This window comes from Oryctolagus cuniculus, chromosome 9 (assembly GCF_051225735.1).
Source record: "Oryctolagus cuniculus isolate XC-2025 breed Fujian yellow rabbit chromosome 9, ASM5122573v1, whole genome shotgun sequence".
Classification (NCBI taxonomy): Eukaryota; Metazoa; Chordata; class Mammalia; order Lagomorpha; family Leporidae; genus Oryctolagus; species Oryctolagus cuniculus.
The window spans coordinates 96,280,624-96,306,576 of NC_142875.1; the positions used below are offsets into that span (position 1 = coordinate 96,280,624).

Here is a 25,953-nt window from a genome sequence, read left to right on the forward strand (position 1 = left end):
TTTATTTGAAAAGCAGAGACAGAGAGAGACACAGGAGAGAGCGCCTCCATCTGCTGTTCATTCCCTAAATGCCTGCAGTGGCCCGGAGTGGGCCAAGCTGGAGCAGGATCCAGGAACTCCATCCGGGTCTCCCCTGTGGGTAGTAGGGACTCAAGTCCTTGAGCCATCATCTACTGCCTCACAGGTGCATTATCAGGAAGCTGGATCAAAACAGAGTAACCAGGATTTGAACCAGGCACTTTGATATATATGGCATACAGGCATTCCAGGTAGCGACTTAACCCAGTGCACCACAACACGTGTCCCTTGATTTTTTGTTTGTTTGCTTGTTTGTTTAGAAACAGAGGCAGACAGAAAGAGAGAGCTCTCATCTGCTGCTTCACTCCCCAAATGTTCACCATGCCCAGGGCTGGGTAAACCAAAGCCAGGAACCAGGAACTCAATCTGGTTCTCCCATGTGGATGGCAGGGGCCATCACTACTCGAGCCATCACCAGGGTGTTCATCAGCAGAAAGCTGGAATCAGGAGCTGGAGTCAGGACTTGAATCCAGGTACCCTGATACGGGCTGTGGTTATCCTAACTGGCAGCTTACCTACCAAGACAGACACCTCCCTCCCACCGAAATATCAGCATCTGTCTTAAAATAAAGAAAATGTTGACCACACTGTTGAGTCCCCCTGATTGCCTTCCCCACTCTCACTACCCTCTCATTACTTTAATGTTGATTATTTCTATGCATGTTTTCCATTTGTAGAAACGTGTAGAAGATGTGAACTACAAGCAGGGTTGATTTTTCAGGGTTTTGAAATTTCATACAGATTTTATCCTATATACTCCTCTTCCTAACAATGGTTGTTTTGTGTTTTTTTTTAAAAACTCTTTTGAAGTTTATCCATAGAAATAGAATTATAGTCCATTCATTTTAATGCTATTTTTAGGTTCTCTAAGTATGCCAAAATTTATTTATCCTATTGATAAACATTTAAGTTTCTTCTTTTTTTGTTTTTTACAACTACAAAAAATGTTGTAGTGAACATTCTTGAACATATCTGTTTGTGGACATGAGTGATTTTCCCAAGAGTATATAAGCAGGAGTGGAATGCACACTGGAAATCTCTGAATCTGTGACTTCTTTAACTTTGTTTAGGGTATCTTTTTGTGCAAAAAGTTTTTCATGTTAGTGCAGTCAAATCCATTTTCTTGCCTGGCATTTGCTGTATGTATAAGGATATTTCAAAAAGTATGTGGGAAAATGGAAATTAATATGTTTATTTTGATGCAAAACAATTTTGAAATCCATGTGTAGGCTTTTGAAAATACACATTTTTCATGAACTTTTTTGCATGGATTTCAAAAGTTTTTGCACAAAAATAAGCTTATCTTTGAGTTTCTTTCTCCACAAGTTTTTTGAAGTAACCTGGTATATTTTCTAAAAGGTGTTCAAAGTCATAAAGATAATCACCTTTATACCATGGGCCTTGGGTCCTCCCAGAGGGGATGTCCGCTTGTATGAAGCAGGGGCTAATTGGATGTTTTCTGGCGAGATGAGTACCAGCCTTCCTTCCTCACCCGATGCCCAGGACTCTTGGCTGCTAGATTTCCAGCGTTGTCAAGTGGATTTTTCACATCCAGGCTGATCCTCAGGTATTGCATCTGAAAGAAAGGTCCTGGTAGAGTGACCTTGGGGTGTTCTGCTGCTGCGTTGAGAGGAGTGGGCGTGTTTGAGGCTGACAGCGTCCGAGATGGTCCGTGATGCCCGTAGGGGAAGCCAGGACTCTCAGGAGAGCGTCTGAAGGTCGTACCTCCAGGAGGAGGAGCGTGGTCATGCCTGGGGAGCCCCTGCCTGTCCTGATGCTGAATGTCTCCCTTTTATACACATGATTGCTTTGTAATCCATCGATGTCCTCTGGGACGACTTGAAGACTCAGAAGTCATTTTTGCTTCATAGACACTGACCTTCTACAGGACCTGCCTTGTGAGGAATAGGGAGGACCCACAAAAGCCAATCAAACCCCACAGCCTCTTTAGACTCTAGCTGTCTATTAGTGGGTGAGCACTGCGTAGTTCATTAACTGAGCACGGAGTTGAAGCAGTCCTTGCCTTGTTCAGTAATGATGCATGTGACTGCCTGCACGGGAGCACCGCTGCAGTGCTCTTGGGAATAAGGCCCCTCCCTGGAAATAGTCCAAGTTACACTTTAGGCAGGAGAGAGAGAGAAAGACAAGGGTCAGAAATGTAGTAAAAGAATTAATATTTGGTGGTGGGTGTCTGGTGCAGAGATCAAGCTCTGTCACTGTAACTCTGACTTTCCAGTAAATAAATTGATCTTTAAAAAAGAAGAGTAGGGGCCGGCGCTGTGGCGTAGAAGGTTAAGCATCTGCCTGAGGCACCAGCAACCCATATGGGCGCTGGTTCGAGACTTGGCTGCTCCACTTTTTTTTTTTTTTTAAAGATTTATTTATTTATTTATTTATTTATTTGAAAGTCAGAGAGTTACACAGAGAAGGAGAGGCAGAGAGAGAGAGAGAGAGATCTTCCATCTGCTGGTTCACTCTCCAAATGGCCACAAGGGCCAGAGCTGCACCAATCCAAAGCCAGGAGCCAGGAGCCTCCTCCAAGTCTCCCATGAGGGCTTGGGCCATCTTCTGCTGCCTTCCCAGGCCATAGTAGAGAGCGGGATCGGAAGCGGAGCAGCCGGGACTTGAATCAGCACCCATATGAGATGCAGACACTGTAGGTGGCGGCTTTACCCGCTACACCACAGTGCTGGCCCTGTTCCACTTCTGAGCCAGCTCCCTGCTATGGCCAGGGAAAGCAGTGGGAGATGACCCAAGTGCTTGGGTCCCTGCATCCGAGTGGGAGACCAGAAGAAGCTCCTGGCTCTTGGCTTCAGATCAGCCCAGCCTGGACATTGGCAGACATTAGGGGAGTGAACCAGCGGATGGAAGACATCTATCTCTGCCTCTTCATCTCTCTGTCTGTAACTGCCTCTCAAATTAAAAAAAAAAAAAATCTAAAACAAAAAAAGAAGAGTAAGGACCTCTGAGGCACTGACTCTAGATTTGGAGAGATCTGGATTCAAATCCTGACTCAGGGCTTTACTGTATGACCTTGACCTTGATTGGCTCATTTGTAAAATGGGAACAATTAGTGTCTCCCACATGGGGCTTCTGTGGGGCTTGGAAATAGTGTATATGGAAGTACCCAGCAAAGCGCCATTTGACAGAGCAGAAGCTAAAACCAAGACTCTCATTTGTGCCTGTAGCCACGGTGTCATTGGTAGAAATAGGAACCTGTAGGAAAGGGGCTGGAGGAAGTGAGGATGCTTTATCTGTGCGTTTCTGGGACGCCCTTGTCAGGAGTTTGGAGTTACTGCAGATGAGCTGACGAATGCTTGTGCGTGTATGTAGATGAGTAATCCCTCTGAACTTGTGACCACACTGAAGCAGCGGGGTTGTGGTCTTGGGGGCTGTGCTTCCTTCCTCCCTGCGTCTCTCCTGAGTTACCAAGACTTGGGCCTGTGCCGGGTGCTCAAAACCTGCTGTTGGAAGGAGCGTGCATGGGATGGGTGATGGTTGTGAAGTTCTCAGTTCCCTGAAAGAGAGAAGTCAGCTTTAAAAGGAGAAAGCTTTGTTGCTGTTTCTTAATTTGGTGCTCTGGCTAGGTTTTGTAGTCTTCATTGGGTTATCATGAAATCTTTATGAGGTCAAGTCTGTTCTCCCCAAGAATAATTCGCTATTAAAAAAAAAAAAAAAAAAAAAAAGGAAGCAGGCACTTTGGTGCGGAGGAACAGTAAAAAGGGTAACAAACAGTGAGAGTGAAACAGAGATAGCGCGCCAGGCAGGAGGAGTCCCTGGGGCGGGGGCTACACTCTGCTGCGAAATTTCAGTTGCAGTTGTCAGAGTTAAAGAAAACATTGGAGAAAATGTCTCATCGAGGGGTCCCCGGATTGTTCTGCTCCGGGAAGGCTGGCTGAGCGATGGATCGGGGCCAGCTGGCAGGGCTCAGATGCCTGGTACCCTGCGCCAGCCACTGAACTCATTTGCTCCAGCAAAGTCATTTCACAGACAGAGCTCTTTCCAGATCAGCACGAGGCACCGAACAGATGTGTGGGGGAAGGGAGGGCCAGCAGAGTCTGGGGAAGGAAGCAGGATATGTTTAAACCTTTGAGGTTTAACCCCAAGGTTCCTTAGGATTCTGGTGGGGTGGAGTGGACGGGAGTATGAGCACAGCTCACTGCGTGCTTGGCACGGCAGCCTGCAGGGAGGGCTCTGCTGCTCCCTGGGCTTTGCTGAGGGAGAAACTGAGGCATGGAGAGATTAATTACCCTGCGTAAGTGTTGCAGTCTCAGGCTCAGAGGTGCGAGTCCATCCCAGATCCTTCTGAATCCAAAGTCCTGAGCTGCTGGCTGTGAGTCCCATGACTGCTCCTGCAATGCCAAGTGCACTGTCACTTAGCGAGGCCAGGGAGCCTTTTGGGACTGTGTCCCCAAAAGAATGGCTCTCCTCTTGTGCATGTTCTTACCTGAGAACTCAATTCTGGGATGGGGATTGAGGATCACCCCAGGAAATCCGGCTGGGTGGAAAGCAGAATTGCGTTGGTCTGCACTTGTGACCCAGAGCCCACGTAAGCTGGACTAGAGCAGAATGGAGATATAGTCAAAGGTTGGTGGTTCAAGGCCTCTCCATGTCCTCCCCAACATGTCCTACCGCAGCTGATTGGCCACCTGATGTGTAAATCATTTTCAAACCCAGATGCTCATTCGTGACCATGAATCCCATGCTCCTCCAGTGTGGACAAGGTCCAGGCAGGTATCCTGCATCTCAAAAATGATGCATAGTTGAACACTGTGGCTTTAGATAAAAAGAAATCATTGAGCTGCATTGTGAGAATGTTAGTGGTTTTCATATGAACTGATCCATATTCCAAGTCTTTGGGTGAGACTGAAAATCCAGGGAGAAGCGTTTTATTTACCACTTGGTTTGATGTGAATGCCAACATGTTGCTATGCAAATTTAGGATGCATGAATCTTCCAGATTACATGGCGGTACTTCAGAAAGTTTGCAGAAAATAGAATGAAAAGATGACTTTATTTTGATGCAAAATAATTTTGAAATGCATTCATAAAAGGCATCTTCAGAAATTCATGGGGAATACATATTATGAAAAAACTATACACGACTTCCAACATGTTTTGCTGCAAAATCAATGTAAGCATTTAATTTCATTTCCATGAACTTCATGAAGTATCTTCGTGTTTGCATCCTTAAGGGTCTTCAGAATGTCCAAAGGAGCGAGTGATGGGGACTTCTCAGTGAGATAAAATGTCTCAAGTGCAGGCGTTTGCCCACGTGTCTCAGGCACCTGTGTGCTGTGTTAGACTGCCTGGGTTTGATGGCTGGCCCCAGCTCTGGCCCCTGCGTTCAGCAGTGCAGACTGTGGGAGGCAGCAGTGGGCTCCTGCCCCCACCAACACCGTAGACCTGGATTGAGTTCCCAGCTCCTATCTTCTGCCCCACCCGTCCCTGGCTGTTGTTGGCATTTGGGGAGTGGATGAGTTGGTGGAAGCTCTATGTGTGTGTGTGTGTGTGTGTGACCTCTCAGAGACATTTAGGGAGGATCTCATTTAGGCTATGTTTGTATATGCATTCTATTAATTATGTGATTTCCATCATGAACTTCATATATTCTAACTGAAAAAGTAGAGACCTGGGGGCTCTTTCTCAGGGCTCCTATTGTCAGGACGTGTTGATGGCTGCTGGCCTGGAGTACGCACCAGGCTGGTTCTAGGGCGAGAGAAGCCTTTGTCATCATCAGAGGGGATTGCTGTCTGTCTCTTGCTATGGCTCCTGCCACCAAGGAGGCCACTGGGAAGCCTGAAGCTTATGGTCTCCACCCCTTGAAAAGGATGAGCTAAAGCGCATGGCCCTGGGCTCGCCCTTGAAGGGTGGATGGAAGAGACCTCATTACTCCTTGGCCCCTCGGAAGCAGCTCAGCTCTGGACCCCAATTCCAGCTGGAAATGTCCTTTGTCTTCTGTGGCTATGACTCAGACACCCCATTTGGCCTGTGTCGCCAGGCAGCTACCTGGACCATGTTTGTCCTAAGTGTTTATCACCTCTTTTTTTCCTACTCTGTTTGGCACAAAGCTATTGGACATCAGTCAGCAGGAAGGAGCAACATCTGTGTGTGTATTCCAGTTTGCTCAGTTGAGGCAAGAGAGCGCTTGCTCCATGCGTTGGCAGGACATCCATCGTAACCATTGAATGACAGTAGGAGGCAGCAGATCCATCCAGCACAAACGAATGGTGCTCACCCTCCAGTCTAAAGAGGAGGTTTCAGCTTTCCATCTGCGCCCCCACTATTCACAGCCGCCGTCTGTCACCAGTAAGCCACTTGTTGGCGTTGTGATTTGGGAATTCTGTGGCGTACAGCCCAGCCCTTCCACCCATCTTTTGAGCCCATTACCTCCCTGAAAGCTCATTCAGGAATTATTGTATATCCCTGTTGACCACTTGTAGGATGTCTCAATACGATTTGTGGTCATATTTAATAGTGTACAAGAATTCAGTTAGTTATAGGGAACATGTGTGGCACTGCCTATGTGCCAAGCACTTCTTGTACAGCTTTCATTTATTAATTCATTTCAGCCTCAGGGTAATCCAGTGAGGTAAAGAAAAGGATACTTCGAAAGTCTCATGGACAAGGGCCAGTGCTGTGGCATAGTGGGTAAAGACACTACCTGCAGTGCCAGTGTCCCATATGGGTGCTGGTTTGAGTCCTGGCTACTCCATTTCCAATCCAGCTCTTTGCTATAGCCTGGAAAAGCAGTTGAAGATGGCCCAAGTCCTTGGGTCCCTGGACCTGCATGGGAGACCCAGAATAAGCTCCTGACTCCTAGCTTCGCATTAGCCCAGCTCTGGCTGTTAACAGCCATTTGAGGAGTGAACCAGCAGATGGAAGCCCTCTCTCTCTCTTTCCCTTTGCATCTGTCTCTCTGTAACTCTGCCTTTAAATGAACAAACAAACCATTAAAAACAAAAGTTTCATGGACAGTAAAATTAAAAGGTATATTCATTTTTTGTGCAGCAAAAAATGAAATCTACACATACAAGGGGTATTCAAAAAGCTAACGGAAAATCAGTATGATGATAAAGAACACTGCATGGGTTTCAAAGTTTTAGACACCAAAATAAATTTATTTCTTAATTCCACTTTTTCACAGACTTTTCAAAGTACCCTTGTGTTGTATGTTTCCCACTTAGGGAGAAGAAACTGAAGCGTGGTGGTTAAGTGACAAGTAGGTGACAGAGCTGGGAGTGGAGCCCGGGCAGTCTGTCCATGCTTGCTGCGGACAGAATGCTTGTGTCCCTCCCAAATGCAAGTGCTGAAGGGCTGGCCTCCAGTGCCATGGCGCTGAGAGAGGAGAGTTAGATGAGGTCATAGGGAGGAGCCCCAGGTGGTGCCCTTATAAAAAAGCTCATTTTCCTCCTCCCTGCTCATGAGCTCATGGTGAGATGGAGCCATCTGCAAGCCACGGACAGGCCCTTCCCAGGGCCCAACCAGGCTGCCACCTGGGTTGGGCTGCCAGGGAAGCTCTGCTGTTTGTGCTCCGGAGGCCCACGCGGGCAGACTGAGCTCTGAAAAGCTCTCACAAGCACCCCTCTCCCCACCCCTCTCACAAGCACCTCCCCCCGCCACTCCCACAAGCATTCCTCCCCCTCTGCCCCTCCCACAAGCACCCCTCCCCCTCTGCCCTCCCCAGAGCACTGGCCCTCACTCTCTTTGGCTCCCCCAGATGCCCTTTCTCAGCCATGACCCACTAAACTTCTGATTCGGGACCTTGACTTCATCCCCTCCAGCAGGGAAGTGTGGGCCGCCCACAGCCAGGACCTCAGCATACTATTCAGGTCCTACAGCCACCAATGCATGACTGAGACAAAAGTGGTCCCGTGTCTTCCAGCCTGAGCTCTGGGGGCAAGAGAACAGACTCAGCTGTGTCTTGGCCCATCCTGTGTCCCGGGACCCTCAGCACACAGTGAGTAGTACCGACTGTCTTCTCCAGGTTCAGATGCAGAGGCTAAGGCGAGACCCCCATCTGCCCTGTTTTTCCTGGTGTCTGTGGAGCCTGATATTCCAGATTATCCAAGTTTTGTGACGGTTAGGAAGGTGGATAACTACTGTGCCAGAACAGTATCCCTTTTGGCTTTCTGAGTAACCACACAAAGATTGCAACCCAGAAACAGCGGTGGTTGAAATTGCTCATAAGCACACAAGGTTCAGCATGCCACAGGCACACAGGCCCCAGCATAAGCTCTGGAAGCCCCAGTCTCACCCTTGCTGGCAGTCAGAGTTAGCATTGCAGCCTGTTGGCCAGGGTCTCAGCCACCCCCAGGGCGAGGCAGCTAGGAAGATAGAGACCACACAGGTGTCTTCCCTGAGCCCTGCCTTTCTAAGATGTTGTTCTCCAAAGGGAAAGAGAATCGAGATGGCTTGTTTTTTCCCTGCACAGTACTGGTTTTAAACTTGTCCATCTCATTTTCATTTTGGAAATAAGGGCCACACATCCCTGGAGCAGCAGTAGGCTCCGTCTGGCTCTCCTTTGCACAGCACGCCCCGTGCCGTAGGGAAGAAGTCTTACCATCTTTATGTCCACATAACAGTTCCAGAAAGTTCCTGGGAAGCGTAGCACATGGTTGCTATGGATGTTATAATGTAGCTCTTGGGCCAGAACAACCATTTGGTGTCTACAATCAGGTGCTAAAGAGAAAAATGGGAAATGGAGATGACCACTGCCTGTGAACGTAAAGGTCAGCTCATCATCTGAGGGATTTAAGAGGCTCACCCTGCCCCCTAATAAGTAGGCAAATTAGAGTGACAGCAGCACTCCACAACCTCACACCCTGTTTGGGAGAAGTGGGACATATCTTCTGCCAGGCCTGGGAAAGAAGTGTGAGTTTGTTAATGACCAATGAACAATAAAAGCACACCCCGTCTTGTTATGCCTTGGGGGGGGGGGGGTGTATTTGCTTCAGGGTTTTTTTTTTGTTTTTTTTTTTTTTTTTACCTGAACTGAGGAATGGTCCCCTCTCCTGCAGCTTCTGTCCTGAATAGCTCCTGGGATGGTGATACCATGGGTCATGTAAGTGGCTGAAAGCAAAGACTGGCAACACCCAGCGCTGGTGAGAGTCTGGAGCAACCAGGATACTCGTGGGTTTGTTATGCCCAAACACACGCCATAAAGAACTCTCTGGCTGTTTCCTATCATGTTAATCGTACACTTTGCTGTGACAGAGCAACCCCACACCCAGCTGTTTACCTAAGAGAAATGGAAACACATGTCCAAAAAAAAAAAAAAAAAAAAAAGAGAGAGAGAGAGAGAGAGAGTTGTTCCAGCATGTGCAGAGCAGCCTTGTTCCTCAGCGTAGGCCCGAACTGGGCATCACCCAGGGCCTGTCAGTGGGCGGTTGAGGGAGACAAACTGGGCCATGCACACAGAATGCCACTTGGAAACGAAAAAGCGTAACTTACAGATCCATGCACCAGCATGGATCAATCTTGCATTGAGTGAAAAAAGCCAGATTCAAATCATTCATACGCTGTCATTTGTTTAGACCAGGTTCTAGAATAACAAAATCTTAGCTATGGTGACAGAAATCGGGGCAGTAATTACCTTGTGGGGGTGGGTATTGAAAAGGCCAAAGAGGGCCCTGGGATGCTGGAGCATCGATGTCTCCTGTTGGATGGTGATTACGCAGTTGTTAAAAGTCTTCAGACAGATTATTCAGATTTTAGGCATTTTGGTGTATTTAAATTATAACCACCCCTCCCCATGTGTGTGAAGAGCCTAAAAGGATGGTGTAGAGAAACCTTTATGTTGTTAATGAACCACCACTATCTTTCAGGGGCTCCACACAGCAAGGTCCAAAGCTCCCTTATGCTTTGGTGGACAAAAGGCATCAATAAAGGCCCCTGCTGAAAAGAATGTGTTTGTTACATCTTTGCTTTGAATGACAGAGCTTTGTAGGAATAGTATTTGTAGTGGCACTTTAAGCTCACCCACCTTTTGTTGCAGGTAGTAGGGAGGTAGAGTAGGCAGATGTTTGGGCTAGAAGCTGTGCGTTCAGATCCATGTAGTTGTACCTAGACACGTGTGCTAAACTTGCATTGCTATTTACACATTAGGATGGGATGGGATGGGGGGGACCCCAGGTGCTCCTGTGATCACTTGGGTGTATATAAAAGTTCATTTGCGTTCACAAGGGGTTGCTGAATCCAGTGCCTGGGAGGATCCTCTTCAAAGGATGCTCCAAAGTATTCATTTCAATGTCTTCCACCTTTGCAGTAAATCAAAGTTTAAAATTGGCAACACACTAGGGCAGGCATTTCGTCTAGCAGTTAAGCCTCCTATTAAAATGCCCAAGTCCTACATGGGAGTGCTTGGGTTTGACAGCCGTCTCTGGCTCCCAGCTCCTGCCAGTATAGGCCCTGGGAGGGAGGCAGCAGTGATGGCTCAAGTACCTGGGCCCCTGCCACCCATGTGGAAGACCTGGATGAGGCTCCAGGCTTTGGCACCCCTTCCTTCCAGCTGTTGCAGATATTTAGGGAGTGAACCAGTGGGTGAGATCTCTGGTTCTCCCTCTCCTTCCCCTCTTCCCCCACTTCCCGCCTCTCAAATTAAGAATAAATTGGCAGCAGGCTGTAGGCAACATGGATGGAGAGAGAGAGAGTGGGCATGAATGATGGCAGGAAACCAGAAGCTAGATTTCAGCCCAGACTTTGCATCCTCCTCCTGTGGCAAGTCAGTGTGTTTTCTCCAAGTGCCTCAGCTGGCCGTGGTATTTTCTGTTGGAAGTGCTACACTGCAGAGTTAGGGCCAATCGGTCATTCCTGTGGCACTGAGCATTTTGCATTTGGGCACAGCACACCTGCCCCGGAGCCAAGCCCTTTAAGGGGTGCACAGCTCCTAACTGGGAGCCGCCACACAGCCCTCCTGAGCAGCTAGATTTGGAACCTGCATTGCCATCCTCCTTAAAATGGCTTGCAGTAGACCGAGAAGGGCACTCACTCAGCCTTCGGTCAGCAAGAGGTGTAAAATGGGTTTGCAGGAAGCCAAACCTCAAAGCCAAAATGGAGGCTCCCTTGTCCTCTGAAAACATAATTTAGGAGAGAAAGGTGAGGGATAGGGAGGGTGAAGGAGACAGAGATGACACTTAGAAGTGTTCTTAAAAATGCAATTATCTTTATGGACGTGCTTTTGTCTCGTGTTTTGGTTGCTGCATAGGGATTTTATTTTTCTCCTCTATTTCTTTTTGCTTTTGTAACCACACAAATTCTCCAAATTTTCTTTTACTTAAAATTTGAAGTTGGTGCCCTGTATTTGTGGTGTTAAACAGATGCTGAAGTTTTGCTGTGGGTACGTCCCAGACACAGGTGGACAGAATGAGGCCGATCTGATTCTTCCTCACACTTAGAGCAGGGAGCAGGGCTCAGGGCCAGATCTACCTTGGTATGAATCTTGATGGCTTTGGCCACAGGGTCTGGGGGAAGTTGCCAGCTTAGTTTTTGTTCTGTAAAATGGGTACAGTGGAAGAATAGACGGAGTGCCTGCTGGAAAGTCTTGGCACACAGTGATACGTAACGAACTTGTAGTTTCCTTCTGTTTGTAAGGGAACTCCTACTTTCTCCCCCCACCCCCAATTTATTTATTTATTTGAAAGGCAGAGTTACAGAGAGGCAGAAGCAGAGAGAGAGAGGAGAGAGAGGTCTTTCATCCACTGGTTCACTCCCCAAATAGCCACAACGGCCAGAGCTGAGCCGATCTGAAGCCAGGAGCCAAGAGCTTCTTTCAGATCTCCTATGTGGGTGCAAGGGCCCAGGGACTTGGGCCATCTTCCACTGCTTTCCCAGGCTGTAGCAGAGAAGTGCTGGGTCAGAAGTGGAGCAGCCGGGACTAGAACCAGCGCCCATATGGGATGCCAGCACTGCAGACAGCGGCTTTACCCCCTACACCACAGTGCCGGCCCCTGCTTCTCTGTCTTTATTACATCTTTTCTAATTTATCACCTGCTCGGGAACCTCAGCTCATTACACCAGCCTCCTTTTATTCTGATTGTCATATGATAATTATACATATTTATGGGGTGCAATACGATATTTTGCTGTGCATGTAATTATATAGAATGTAATGTATACAGTATACAGTGATACAATACAATGTGTGATGATCAAATCATGGTAATTACAGTACATCTCACCTTAAACATGTAGAGCCCTCCAAGCCTTCTCCTCTAGCTGTTTTGGAAGATGCATTGTTGATAACTAAAGCCAGGATCTCTTACTCTCTTACTCTAGCTGTGACAATGTACCCACTGGCTAGCCATTCCCTGTCTCCCCTTCTACCCTCCGCACCTCTGGTAACCACTACCCTACTCTCAGCGTCTAGGAGCTCAACCTCTTTAGTGTCATATGTGGGTGAAATCTTGCCATCTGTTTGAGCGTGGCTTATTTCACGTAGCAGGACGTCTCCCAGGGTCGTACATAGCGCTGCAAATGACAGGATTTGGTTCTTTTTATGGCTGAAGAGTATTCCCTTGCATGTGTGTAGTGTGTTTTCCTTGTTCATCTCCTGGTGGACACTTAGGTTGATTCCTTTGCTGTTATGCAGAGTGCTGCAGGGAACACGTTAGGGTGTCGGTGTGTCTTCAGCAGACTGCCTTGATTTCCTTTGGATATATCCCCATAGCGGCACTGCTGGGCCACGTGGTCGCTCTCTCTAACATTGCGAGGAACCTCTGTTCTCCACAATGGCCATACTAACGGACATTCCCACCTACACAGCGGTAAAGGTTCCCCTTTCTCCACATCCTCACCAACACATTGCAGCTTTTGTTTTTTTGACCATCTTCATAGTGTCTGTGGTTTTCTTCTGAGCATTTTTTCATATACCTCTTGGCCATTTGTTTGTCACTGTGAAATTACTAGAAGAAAACTTAGGGGAAACGCTTCATAACCTTGAGCAGGATAAAGACTTTTTGGAAAAGAGCTCAGAAGCAAAGGTAACGAAAGCAAAAAATTACAAATGGGATTATATCAAACTGCATGGCAAAGCAAACAATCTACAAAGAGTTTACAGAATGGAAGGAAATAGTTTCAAAGTGTCTATCTGGGAAGTATTAATATCCCAGGTATACGAGGGAATTCAAACACTGAATAGCTAAATAAATAATTTAAATAAGCTAAAGGGGGTGGGCATCGTAGCACAGAGAGTTAAGCCATACTTTAGGACACCTGCATCCCACAAGGGAGCTCTGGTTCAAGTCCTGGCTACTGTGCCTCTGATGGCAGGCGACTCTGCCTGCTAATGCAGCCTGGGAGGTAGCGGACGGTGACTCAAGTGCTTGGGCCCCTTCTATCCATGTGAGAGACCAGGATAGAGTTCCTGGCTCCTGGTTTCAGCCTTGCCCAGCTCCAGCTGTTGCGGGCATTGTGGGAATGGACAAGCAGATGGAAGATTCCTCCCTCTCCCTCTCCCCTCGCATGTCTGTCACTCTGCCTTTCAAGTAGATGAAAATAAAAGCATTTAAAACAATAGGTAAAAGACCTAGATAGACATTTCTTTAAAAAAGACATATAAATGACCTCCTTTCTTAAATCTTCTCTACTCTGTCATTGTATTTATGTCATGATTGGTCCTGGGGCACTGTGGGTAAGTGTATGTCATTAATAGCAAGCCTGGAGCTAATGCTGGTCTCCAAGTTCGTGGGTGTCCCTGGTAATTAGTCCTAATCTAACCCAGGACAGTTCTGCACAGCTCAGACAAGCCTTCAATCCTGTGCCCCACTCTTGCCATCCACTGTCCTAATTTAGTACACTCTCCCACTCACCTGAGCCTCATTTCCCTCTGATTCATTGCAGTCAATCCCCCCAAGTTTGGCAGCTAAGTGGTTGGTAAATTGCTAGCTAAAGATGTGTTAACGAAAGGGTGAATTCTTCCCATGGGATTGCTGACACATTGCAAGGTAGTTTCTAAAACCCCACTCAGTCACGTTTGGTGTGGGGGAGGAGAGGCAGTACTAATTAAACACTATTGGTCACCCAAACATTTTAACGCTGCAGCCTTAGGATTTCAAGACTTAAGATCTCAGTCAGTCTGTGAAAATCCGGACAGTAGAGCCCTTTCTGAGCCGTGCCTGTAAAGTGAGTGTAATATGTGCTGTAGTCACAGAGCCTAGTTCTTTTTATTTTTTAAATATTTATCTATTTATTTGAAAGTCAGAGTTACCCACAGAGAGTAGGAGAGGCAGAGAGAGAGGTCTTCTATCTGCTGGTTCACTCCCCAATTGGCCGCAATGGCCAAAGCTGCACCAATCTGAAGCCAGGAGCCAGGAGCCAGGAGCCAGGAGCTTCTTCTAGGTCTCCCACTGGGTGCAGGGACCCAAGCACTTGGGCCATCTTCCACTGCTTTCCCAGGCCATAGCAAATAGCTGGATTGGAAGTGGAGCAGCTGGAACTCAAACCGGTGCCCATATGGGATGCCAGCACTGCAGGCGGTGGCTTTACCCACTACGCCACAGCACCGGCCCCAACACAGCGCCTAGTTCTAAACACAGCAGGAGCAGGTGTTTGCTGCAGCAGTTAAGACACCATTTGGGACCCCACCTCCTGCATCAGAGTGACTAACTCTGCTCTCAGTGCCAGCTTCCTGCGAATGTGCACCCTGGGAGGCAGCAGATGATGGCTCACGTGCCTGGGTCACTGCCACCCATCTGGGAGACTCACTTTGAATTTGCAGCTCCTGGCTTTAGCCTGGCCCAGCTCTGGTTGTTGATCTCTCTGTCTGCCTTTCAAATAAATAAAATAAATTTTAAAATACTTCTAAGTCTCTTATAATCTTTGTTAGTTTGGGAGGGGGTTTCATATTTGTAGTAGAGTATTTCAGAGTTCCTTTTCATCTTTTTCCTTCAGCACCTAATATTCTTACTGAGTTTCATAACCTACCTCGAATAGTACATTATTACTGTAAAATGACTGTATTTTTTTTTTTTGACAGGCAGAGTGGACAGAGAGAGAGACAGAGAGAAAGGTCTTCCTTTGCCATTGGTTCACCCTCCAATGGCTGCTGCGGCCTGCGCGCTGTGGCTGGCGCACCGCGCTGATCCGAAGGCAGGAGCCAGGTATTTATCCTGGTCTCCCATGGGGTGCAGGGCCCAAGCACTTGGGCCATCCTCCACTGCACTCCCTGGCCACAGCAGAGAGCTGGCCTGGAAGAGGGGCAACCGGGACAGAATCCGACGCCTCGACCGGGACTAGAACCCGTGTGCCGGCGCCGCAAGGCGGAGGATTAGCCTAGTGAGCCGCGGCGCCAGCCAAAAAATGACTGTATTCTTGGATAGAGAGACCTGGTGGATGGTTTTGTACCTTTTGTCACACATGCGGCTTGCACAAGTGTACCTCCCATGGGTCACACACACCGCCCTGGGCATTTGGAGAGAAAATGAAATCTCAGGTTCCACTGGGCTCCCAAGCACCTGCCCACCAAGGAAGCAAGACAGCAACAGGTGAAAGGAACTAGCTAATCCAGCCCCCTCCTTGCCATCTTAACAGTTGAGAATGGGGGAGCTGAGTTCAGCAGTTGTATAAGTATTACCTGTTTTCTATAGAAGAAACAGGAAGGAGAGTTAGACAAAGAGATATGAAAATACAGATCACTAATTATGCCACTCATGGTTTTGCTTGCTGTACCACTCCATGCATGTATCCTGACCACAAGCATCATATACATGAAGGCGAAGGTACTCTCAAGTCCAAACCTGAACCACCCCACTGTTTCTGAAGCCCTGGAATGCTTTTTTGTTTTTAAAGAGTTTTATTTATTTATTTATTTGACAAGCAGTGACAGAGTAGGAGAAGACAGCTTCCATCTGCTGGTTCACCTCCCAGATGGCTGTAATGACCTGAGTGGACCAGACCAAAGCCAGGAGTTTAGAACTCCATCCAAGTCTCCCTCATAGATGGCAGAGACTTAAGCACTTGGACTATCTTCTGCTACTTTCCCAGGTGCATTAACCAGGAGATGGATTAGAAGCAGAGCAGCTGGGACTGGAACCCTGGCACCCCAATATGGAATACCAGCATTGCAAGAGACACTTTATAACCCACTACACCACAACAGCAACCCCCTGAGTATGCTTCTTAAAGGTGAAGAAGTTCCAAACCAAGACCACACCACGTGTGGATATGTTGATTGACATCAATCAATGCGATGTGAGGCTTCTAGTCTGCTGAAATAGGCTGGCAGTAGGCAGATGAATGGAAGAAGCAGCAAACTCATGTACTTATGTGCACTGGGTCACCACAGGAAGGTGTAGATACCCCGCCTCGTTCATGCAGAAGCCTACGGGCCTTCTTCATAAAGGAGTGTAGAGTAGGGGAGGTAGGCAATTTTAGGGGAGAGTAAATTATTGGGGGGGGATGAATGGGTTCAAAGAACAGATATTGATCTGGGACAGAGTCCCCGTGGGCTTTGGGTGTGGCATTTGACTTCCAGTCTCTCCCTCTGCCGCATGAGTTTAATGTTCCTGGCTCATGGCATTTCAGGAAGAAGACTGGAGGTGGTTGGATTCCTCTTTGGTGAATCCAGCCTTCAAGTGAGTAAAGCAACTTCAGGGTCAAGCGGCATCCACATCTGCCTATCCCCTAGGGCAGTTAATTTGAAATAAGCAGCATGCCCAGGCACCCTGTTTGGGGGTGACAGTCCCTGGGCCCCTTCAACTGCATGTGGAGATAACTTCTCAGGTTCAGTTTTATGGCTTGAACCCATTGCACTTCTCTTTCCATAGCTCCCATGATGAGGTTCCTAAAAGAGCCCTATTTCTCATGGGCATCTCTCTGTGTCAGCATATATAATTCTGTATCCTTTTCAGTGTTGTGCAGAGATCCAGTGTATGTAGGTACCACGATGTATTTAGCAAGTAATTCCCTTGAAAATTTATTTCAATTTTTTTGATTGTATAGTATTGTATTTTTTTTAAACTTTTATTTAATGTATATAATTTTCCAAAGTACGACTTATGGATTACAATGGCTTCCCCCCCATACCGTCCCTCCCACCCACAACCCTCCCCTTTCCCACTCCCTCTCCCCTTCCATTCACATCAAGATTCATTTTCGATTATCTTAATATACAGAAGATCAGCTTAGTATACATTAAGTATGGATTTCAACAGTTTGCTCCCACACAGAAACATAAAGTGAAAAATAATAGATGATTTTTTTTAAATGATGATGAAATCAGAGCAGACCTATTGTCATGTTTAATCCCAGTGAGAGTCAAGTTGGGAATTGATAATTTCTTTTTTTTTTTTTTTTTTTTTTTTTACAGAAGATCAGTTTAGTATGCATTAAGTAAAGATTTCAACAGTTTGCACCCCCATAGAAACACAAAGTGAAATATATTGTTTGAGTACTCGTTATAGCATTAAATCTCAATGCACAGCACATTAAGGATAGAGATCCTACATGAGGAGTAAGTGCACAGTGACTCCTGTTGTTGACTTTACCAATTGACACTCCTGTCTATGGCATCAGTAATCTCCCTATGCTCCAGTCATGAGTTTCCAAGGCTATGGAAGCCCTCTGAGTTCTCCGACTCTTATCTTATTTAGACAAGGTCATAGTCAAAGTGGAGGTTCTCTCCTCCCTTCAGAGAAAGGTACCTCCTTCTTTGATGACCTGTTCTTTCCACTGGGATCTCACTCGCAGAGATCTTTTGCCAGAGTGTCTTGGCTTTCCATGCCTGAAATACTCTCATGAGCTCTTCAGCCAGCTCCGAATGCCTTTAGGGCTGATTCTGAGGCCAGAGTGCTATTTAGGACATCTGCCATTCTATGAGTCTGCTGAGTATCTCACTTCCCATGTTGGATCACTCTCCCCTTTATTTACTCCATCAGTTAGCGTTAGCAGGTACTAGACTTGTCTATGTGCTCCCTTTGACTCCCAGTCCCTCCACCATGACCAACTGTGAACTGAAACTGATCACCTGGAACAGTGAGATGGCATTGGTACATGCCACCTCGATGGGATTGAATTGGAATCCCCTGGTATGCTTCCAACTCCACCACTTGGGGCAAGTCAGCCTGAGCATGTCCCAAATTATACGTCTCTTCCCTCTCCCATTCCCACCACCATGTTCAACAGGGATCACATTTCAGTTAATTTTCAACACTTAAGAATAACTGTGCATCAATTACAGATCTAAACCAGTCATATTAAGTAGAACAGATAAAAAAAAACTACTAAGAGGGATAATGTATTAAGTTGTTCATTAACAGTCAGGGTATAGTATTGTATTTTTAAAAAATTTTTTTAGAGGCTGGCACTGTGGCATAGTAGATTCAGCTTCTGCCTGTGGGTTCCCTTATGGGTACCGGTTTGAGTCCTGGCTGCTCTACTTCAGATCCAGCTCTCTGCTACAGCCTGGGAGAGCAGTAGAAGATGGCCCAAGCACTTGGGCCCCTGCACCCACATGGGGGAGCTAGAAGAAGCTCCTGGCTGCTGGCTTCAGATGGGCCCAGCACTGGCTGTTGCAGCCATTGGGGGACTGAACCAGTGGGTAGAAGACCTCTTTCTCTGTCTCTCCTTCTCTGTAACTCTGCCTCTCAAATAAATAAATATTTTTAAAAGTTTTTAAAATTTATTTTTAATTTATTGAAAGACAGAGAGATCTTTAACCCACTGCTTCTCTCCCCATATGCCCACAGCAGACAGGGCTGGGCCAGACTCCATCCAGGTCTTCCATGTGGGCAGCAAGAACTGGAGTTCTGGAGCCATCACCTGCTGCCTCCCAGGGGGCTCATTAGCAGGAAGCTGGATTGGAAGTGGAGCAGCTGGAAGTCACACCAGTCATTCTGATAGGGCATGCAGAAGTCCCAAACATGTGCCTGCCACCACCCCTGTCCCTGCTGTGAATACGTCTACACTGGCTTCTTTAGATTCTCTTACTCCCTTAGGGTGAATTCTGAGAGGTATCATTGTTGGGCATAACATACTCACGAATTCTTAAGGCTTTAAATTTTTCTTTCAAAAGCTCATTGTCTTGTTTTTAGCAAAGGAAAGCTAGCTTTCCCTTGCCCGGGCTAGAGTTGGGCTCTTTTACCCCAAACCTCATTGCTTCTCAGCCAAATACCACAAAAAAGGCTAAGCGATGGACTTCAGAGGTGAGAGAGCTGTCACCTTGAGTGGGATGGGTCCGGTGGGTGAGCTGGGTGCCTGGGGTTGGGGTGTGGGGGCAGGGACCCCCTGCAGGGTAGATGCAGCAACCAGGCTGCTGTGTGTGTGGTAACAGAAGGTTGACCCCACCGTTGTTATCCTGCATACAGGGAGGTACCCTAGGCTGCCCCGGTTCTCAGCGCCTCCAGGTCCCTGCCAGGGTCCCCCAGCTGAGTTGTGCCTCAGCTCCTTTGCTCTTACTCCAGCCTAAAGCCTCACTCTGCAGTGTCGCGGGTTCTAGCAAATACACATTCCATAGGCATCAAATGCTTGAAGATTCCTCGGAAGAAAATCCAACTGGGCCTGCTCCCAGTTTGACTGCTGTCACTGTCCCAGGCCACTGTCATTCTCGATCAGCTCCCTGCCCCTGCTGCTTGCTCACTCAAAACCTCATTTAAATCTTTCATACTCCTGGGCCCTCCCATTTCTGTCCAGAGCAGATCCCCCTTCCCTCTGCCATGCCCTAAGTGCTCTTTCCAGCTCCTTACCCTGCCAGCATTGCCTAGTTCCTTGCAAGCTACCCCCGACTCAGCATGCTATGAGCAAGAAAGTCTCATGGAAAACTGTCCCCTCACTGGCCTCCTCTTGGAATCTCTCTCCCACTGCCTTTCTGTCTGTTGAAATTCTGTCCATCTTTCCAGACACACCCCAGGTGCTATCTTCTACCAAAGTCTTTCCCGAAACCCCAGAGGGTGCATTCTCCCATGTAGTGTAGGTGAGGGGCACATAATGGTAAGGTCTTTGAAGCCAAGGGCTGCCCTCAAGGCCTCTTCTCTCCTGAGCGGGGAGAATCCCTGTGCCTTGGGCTGAGTTGCTGTGACATGGGTGCTACTTCCTGGAATGAATGAGCAAAAAATGAGCTGATGGAGAAGGAAATGAGCAGAACCCAGAGGAGCAAAGTCCACGCCGTGGGAGTCTGGGGGGACTGATGTTTCCCTTTGGGAAGGATTTAGGACAGCATTCTGATGGAAGAGGGACTTAGGGCACTGTATAAAAGAGGTGTCAACACGTGTTAGGACTAAAAGAATGGAGGCAGATGCAGCAGAGATCCAGGGAGGAACTTAGCCCTCATTCCCTCTTGGCAGTCCCCACAGGTGCCTGTTACCTTCTGCTGAATTTCATATTCCCCATGGTTCTGTGTTGTGGGGTGTTCTGCGTTGGTCAAGTTAGACTTCCCCGCTTTGAGTAGGAAGAGTGTTAATACATGTACCACGTCTGTCTCTTGCAGGCAACCATGGTCCTGAGCTCTGCACACTTCTGGCTGGGATTGTTTCTGGTCCCCACTGCCTGTTTGATGGAAGACGTGGCGTGGAGAGCGTAAGTGGAAGAACAGAAGCGGCAGCCCCCGGTCTTGCTCCTCTGTCCTTGCCGTTGTCTTTCACATGAGCCCTATTGCAGAGAACTGAGGGCTGTGAGCCTTTGGGAGGAGCAGGTGTCCTGCCACCTGCCACTGAGAGACTTCTGTCATTCTATTTTTATTTATTTATTTTTGAAAGGTTCATTTTATTTATTTGTAAGACAGAGTGACCAAAGGAGAAAGAGAGACAGTAATGGAGAGAGATACCTTCCATCTGCTGGTTCACTCCTCACATGGCCACCATGGCCAGGGCAGGGCCAGGCTGAAGCCAGGAGCCAGGAACTCCCTCCTGGTCTTCCATGTGGGTGGCTGGAGCAGAAGTACTTGGGTCATCTTCTGCCTTCCCAGGCGTCTTAGCAGGGAGTTAGATCAGAAGTGAAGCAGCTGAAACTCAAAATGCTGGTGTCACAGGTGCCTGCTTTACCTACTACACCACAACGTGGTTCCTTATTTTATTTTAAATTTGTGCTTCATCTTAATACAAAAATGTACACAACACGGAGCTCTGAGAGCCAGCATGTGGCAGTCGCTAGGGAGGTTGCCTTGAGCACATTGAATTAGGGAGGAGTGCCTACAAACTCATTTCTCCTCAGTATCTGAAACCCAGTGCTGCACGGCACAGCCTGGCACTCAGCTCCACTCATCTAGGAAAATTGTGTATCTCTAGGTCATCCCAGAGGACAAGAAGAAAGTAGTCTTCCTTTTTTCAATTGGAATCCTTCCAAGAAAATTCTTAGACAGTTAGTTTATAACACTATAAGAAAATCAACCACAAAGGTGGAATCTTAAGTTTAATAGGAAATACTACATACAATGTAATAAGGCATCACATAGTACCCCATAAATATGTACAATGCTTATGTGTGTCAAGTCTTTTTTAATTAATTAATTAATTTGAAAGTCATAGTTTCAGAGAGAGAGAGGGAGAGACAGAGAGAAAGAGAGATCTTCCATCCACTGGTTCACTCCCCAGATGGCCACAATGACCAGGGTTAGGTCAAGCCGAAGCCAGGAGTCAAGAGCTCCTTCCAGGTTTTACACGTGGGTGCAGGAACCCAAGTACCCCAGCCATCATCTGCTGCTTTCCCAGGCCTTTAGCAGGGAGCTGGATTGGAGTGGGGCAGCTGGGATACAAACCGGGCTCCTATGGGATGCTGGCATCACAGGCGGCAGCCTAACCCGTTATGCCACAATTTCAGGCCCCGATTTCTTGTTAAAAAAATAAATAAGAATAAATTATAAAAGGAAAAATAGGAAATAATTCCTAATTGATTTTTCTTCTGTATTTTAAACTGTGTTTCCAAAATGTCTTGCAAAAACAGCATCAAAGAAACAATGAAGGTCCGAAATAAGTGAACTCTAATTTCATCCCTACGCAAAGGAATGGGTGCTCCAAATGAGATAATATTGGGTTTTGTTTTGGGTGAGCCTGGTTCCTCCCACCAACAGTTGCCATCTTCCCTGCAAATTGAGACTCTTCGCTCAGCATTATGCTTGGCATTAATTATCTCAGGGCCCTGAGGTAGAAAATGGAGACTTTAATCCAAACCTTCCAGGAAAAGACATCACTTTGCATTTTTATCTCTCCATTCCTCCCACACTCCCTGAGAATTATTCTTGCCTGACAGTTAAGGGTGGCTTTTGAAAAAGTCTCCACTTCGGCATTATCTTGACAACCAACAATACTTAGTGCAGGGGGAAGGGAGAATTTTATAGCACATATTAGTGCTCCTTCTGTTCACTGAGTTTTTCAACTGTTAGCAAAAATTAATTCTGACTTTTTAATTGCTTTGATTTATCACTGAGTCAATTGTGTTTGCTAAAAACTGTTCTGTAAATGACAGAATCAGAACATTCAGACAGGAAAAGATGACAGCTAAAAAAGATATTTTCTTAATCTAATTAGATGTACTATGAGAAAACATTAGTTCTGTTATTTGTTCTTTTAAAGGCCAGTAGTCTTTCTCAGAATTTGTTCAGTTTTGCAAAGGTAAGTTTGGTTGAAGAAAAGAGAGCATGGCCATGGCTGTATCAAATGACTTTTTCAATTTATAGTGATGGAGAAGTAGTTATGCATTTCTACATTAGTCTCAGACTGCTTTAATTCAGCTCTCTTCGTGTCATGAAAAGCAATTTATGGACACTAGTTGCCAAGTTTCAGCAAAAGCCTCTTCCATTTCACAGAGACATTACAAACCCTCAGCGGTGCCTTGTCTGTTTTCTGACTCATTCCCAGCGTGTCCCACGTACAAGTGCACGGTGACCGGGAAGCAAGTAATCCAGCCCCTGCAACAGGCCTTGGTTGGTCGTGTTTGTAGGCCCTCACGTTGTAAAATCAGCACCACTGCCATGTGAACAAGGATCCAGCAAATGAGCCTGCTTCCACAGGCAAAGAGTAAAAAGTCAGCTGCTTTCTGAGGAGCTTGCGGGCGTTGGAGTAGGGATCCCGCCTAGAGGGGGCCGCTCACGGCCGCCGTGTGCTGTTCTGCCACAGCTGTTGTAGCCGGCTGCCTAGTGCTGGGCCCCACCCGCCCAAGCACAGCTTTGCCCGGGATCACCAGTGGCTCAGCTCAGGACCGGGGAGGCAAGGCCACTCCTGAATTCCATAGATGCTTCCCAAAATGCATTTTTGTTTTGTTTCATTTCGGTGAGTAGAGAGGATAGCCTGTGGGGGTTGTCATTGCCCCAAGAGTATGTTCAGTTTGTATCATGCGTTTAAAGGTATCATCTGTAGTCACCTCCATTTTCAAAGACATGGATTTTGTGAGTTTTTTTGGGCATTTTCCCTCTGATTATTATATCTCATATTATACTCCAAGACTGAAATGTTTGTTGTCAAGGCAAGGTCAGTTAGGAGACTTTTCGCGACAAAAAGCGTACTAGAGCACTTCAGAACGTTTATGGAGGCGAACGTTTGGCAATTAAAATGCCTGCATCACACAGTAGAGTGCCTGGGTTTAAATCCTGGCTACAGTTCCTGACCCAGCTTCCCACCAGTGCTCACTCCATTGGGTTCCTTCCTGTCACGTCAGAAACCTGGATTGAGATCCAAGCTGCTGGCTCTGGACCCAGCCCAGCCCCAGCTATTGTGGGCATTTAGGAAATGAACCAGCAGATGGGCATCCGATGCCTCTCTCTTTCTCCCCGCCTCCTTTCTCAAATAAATAAATATTCATGAAAAATGAATTTGAAAGGTAACTTTACACTGTTGCAAAAACTTTTGTTTTCATAATCCATGTTTTCTGTGAACCTTTAAAAGATCCCTTATATGTATAAATTTCAGAGTTTTTGCATCAAAATAAAATTATCCTGTCATTCCATTTCCATGAACTTTTTAAAAATCAAGTTTTCTAAATTTATTTAAAAGGCAGAGCAACAGAGACAGACAGACAGATCTCTCATCCATTGGTTCACTCCCCAAATGCCTACAACGGCCAGGGCTGGGCCAGGCTGAAGCCAGGAGCCCAGAACTCAATCTGGGTCTCCCACATGAATGAAGGGCCCACGCACTTGAGCCATCCTCTGATGCCTTCCACATGCCTCAGCGGGCAGCTGGATTAGAAGCAGAGTAGCTAGGACTTTACCTGGCATTCCCGTCTGGGTTGTGGGTTATTCCCGTCTGGTGTGTCCCACACCAGAGCTTTGCCTGCTGCACCTCAGTGCCCACCTCTGCATGAACTTTTAGAAGCACCCCCCTGCTGTCAGATGCTCACCTCTGATGAGACTCCAGGACTTAGCTGGGATTCCTGTCTCTGAACTGCAGCTTTAGAAAACATGCTCTGTTCTTTGTCTTCCCCCACTGAGCAAACACCTCAATCCTGGTTCCCCACAGCCACCCCTCTTCTGATTTCAGTTGGAAGATATTTGTGGGGACCTGAAATGCTAGGGTATACCCTGAGCTGCCAAGAAGAATTTTAAGTGAGCAGCTAGGAGTTGAGGTGCACCTGCCCGCCTTGTTGTGCACGGGCAGCATCTGGCAGTGAGAGGAACCTTCTGTGTGCTGGGTTCCTGACTCTTGCCTCGGGCCAGTCTTAAGGGCTTGATTTGGTTTGGTTTGGTTTTCCCTTTGGGTGCTTAGCTTTTGAAAGAGCCTTTAAATTATAGCACTAGGCAGGCTTGCCTTTTCAAATGTATTCCTACAAAATGAGTAGCTCTGTCTTCCTGTGGTTTCCCTCTTGCTTTGCCTGGTCTCTCATTTCCATTTCAGAACTTGGGCTGTTAAGAATCCGAAGAGAATGAGGTAATGCAGTCAGTCTTTCCATGAAGTCTGTCAACCTTAGGGATGAAGATCCTTTATTAGGCTTCCCTAAGTCGGATTTGGAACGCCTTAGCGTGCCTGCGTGACTACTCTGTTCACCAGAGTTTTCATGAGGCACCAAACTAACCTATCTTTTATTAAAACAATTGATTGATTATATGTGATACCTGGCTAATGAATATTTTTATTAGAAGCATGAAGTTTAAATTGCCCAGAACTGTTTTAATATCCTTCAGCTTTACTCTGGTCCAAAATGTTTACCTACGACAGCATGCTTAGGTAAGCTATCACATACGGATTCTCATCTAGGAGAAACTGGTTAGTGTCATCTTATAACAATAATGCGAAGCTCAAGGCCACTGAGCACAGAGAAATGAGTTTCCTTTTATCTATCTGCATCTCCTGTCTTTTACCAGGCATCACACACTACATTCCCCAGTTCCAGAATGACTTCATTTCCTTATTCTAATCCCAGATAGGCAGTTAAATGGAAATACAAGGTAATAAGCAATTTCTGTATCCAAGTGGCCTTGATTTTTTTATTAACCTTCTAACTGTGCTCTCTTCTTTTGGAGCTCTTTGTATTTGCATTTTGATCCGCATTTAAAAATGGACATTTCCTTTCGACTCACTGTCTTTTCCGGAGAAAAGAAAAAGTCCAGGGGAAAAATTGTAGGAACAAAAGATGTCAATGTCAACATCCAAAGCCAATCTGTTTCTTTTGAAAATCTCTGAGAGCCTGTAGATCCAGCCTTGTTTAAATCTGAAAGCTCACAGACCAGTCTCACAGCTGCCACCTATCAGTAGCCAGACACCCCCACTCTGTGCCTTCTGCAGGCCTCCGGTCTCCTGATGTGCGGTGTGGTGAAGCCAGCCCTGCATCTGTGGGCATGAGCACGGTACAGACAGGTGGGTTCACTCTGTCAAAGCCGTGACTGAGAACACGCCAAGCCCCAGCTCATGGTGAGACCTGAATATACGCCAGTGGCTGGTGCTTAATGGCTAAGTTGTTAACCTTGAAGTGCCGAGTTTTAGTCCGTCACATGTAGACTTTGACAGGGAGACTTAA

The 25,953-nt window shown here is 46.9% G+C and overlaps 1 protein-coding gene across 12 annotated transcripts in view; it reads left to right on the top strand.

Moving 5' to 3' along the window:
- Positions 1-25,953, top strand: part of ATP8A2 (ATPase phospholipid transporting 8A2) — a 726,614-nt gene that overhangs the window by 648,012 nt on the left and 52,649 nt on the right. For all 12 annotated transcript variants that reach the window (XM_089304392.1, XM_051850718.3, XM_089304397.1 and 9 more), the window contains one exon: positions 20,498-20,586. In XM_089304392.1, the coding sequence (XP_089160518.1) occupies positions 20,498-20,586 (89 nt within the window). The remainder of the gene's footprint in view (positions 1-20,497; positions 20,587-25,953) is intronic.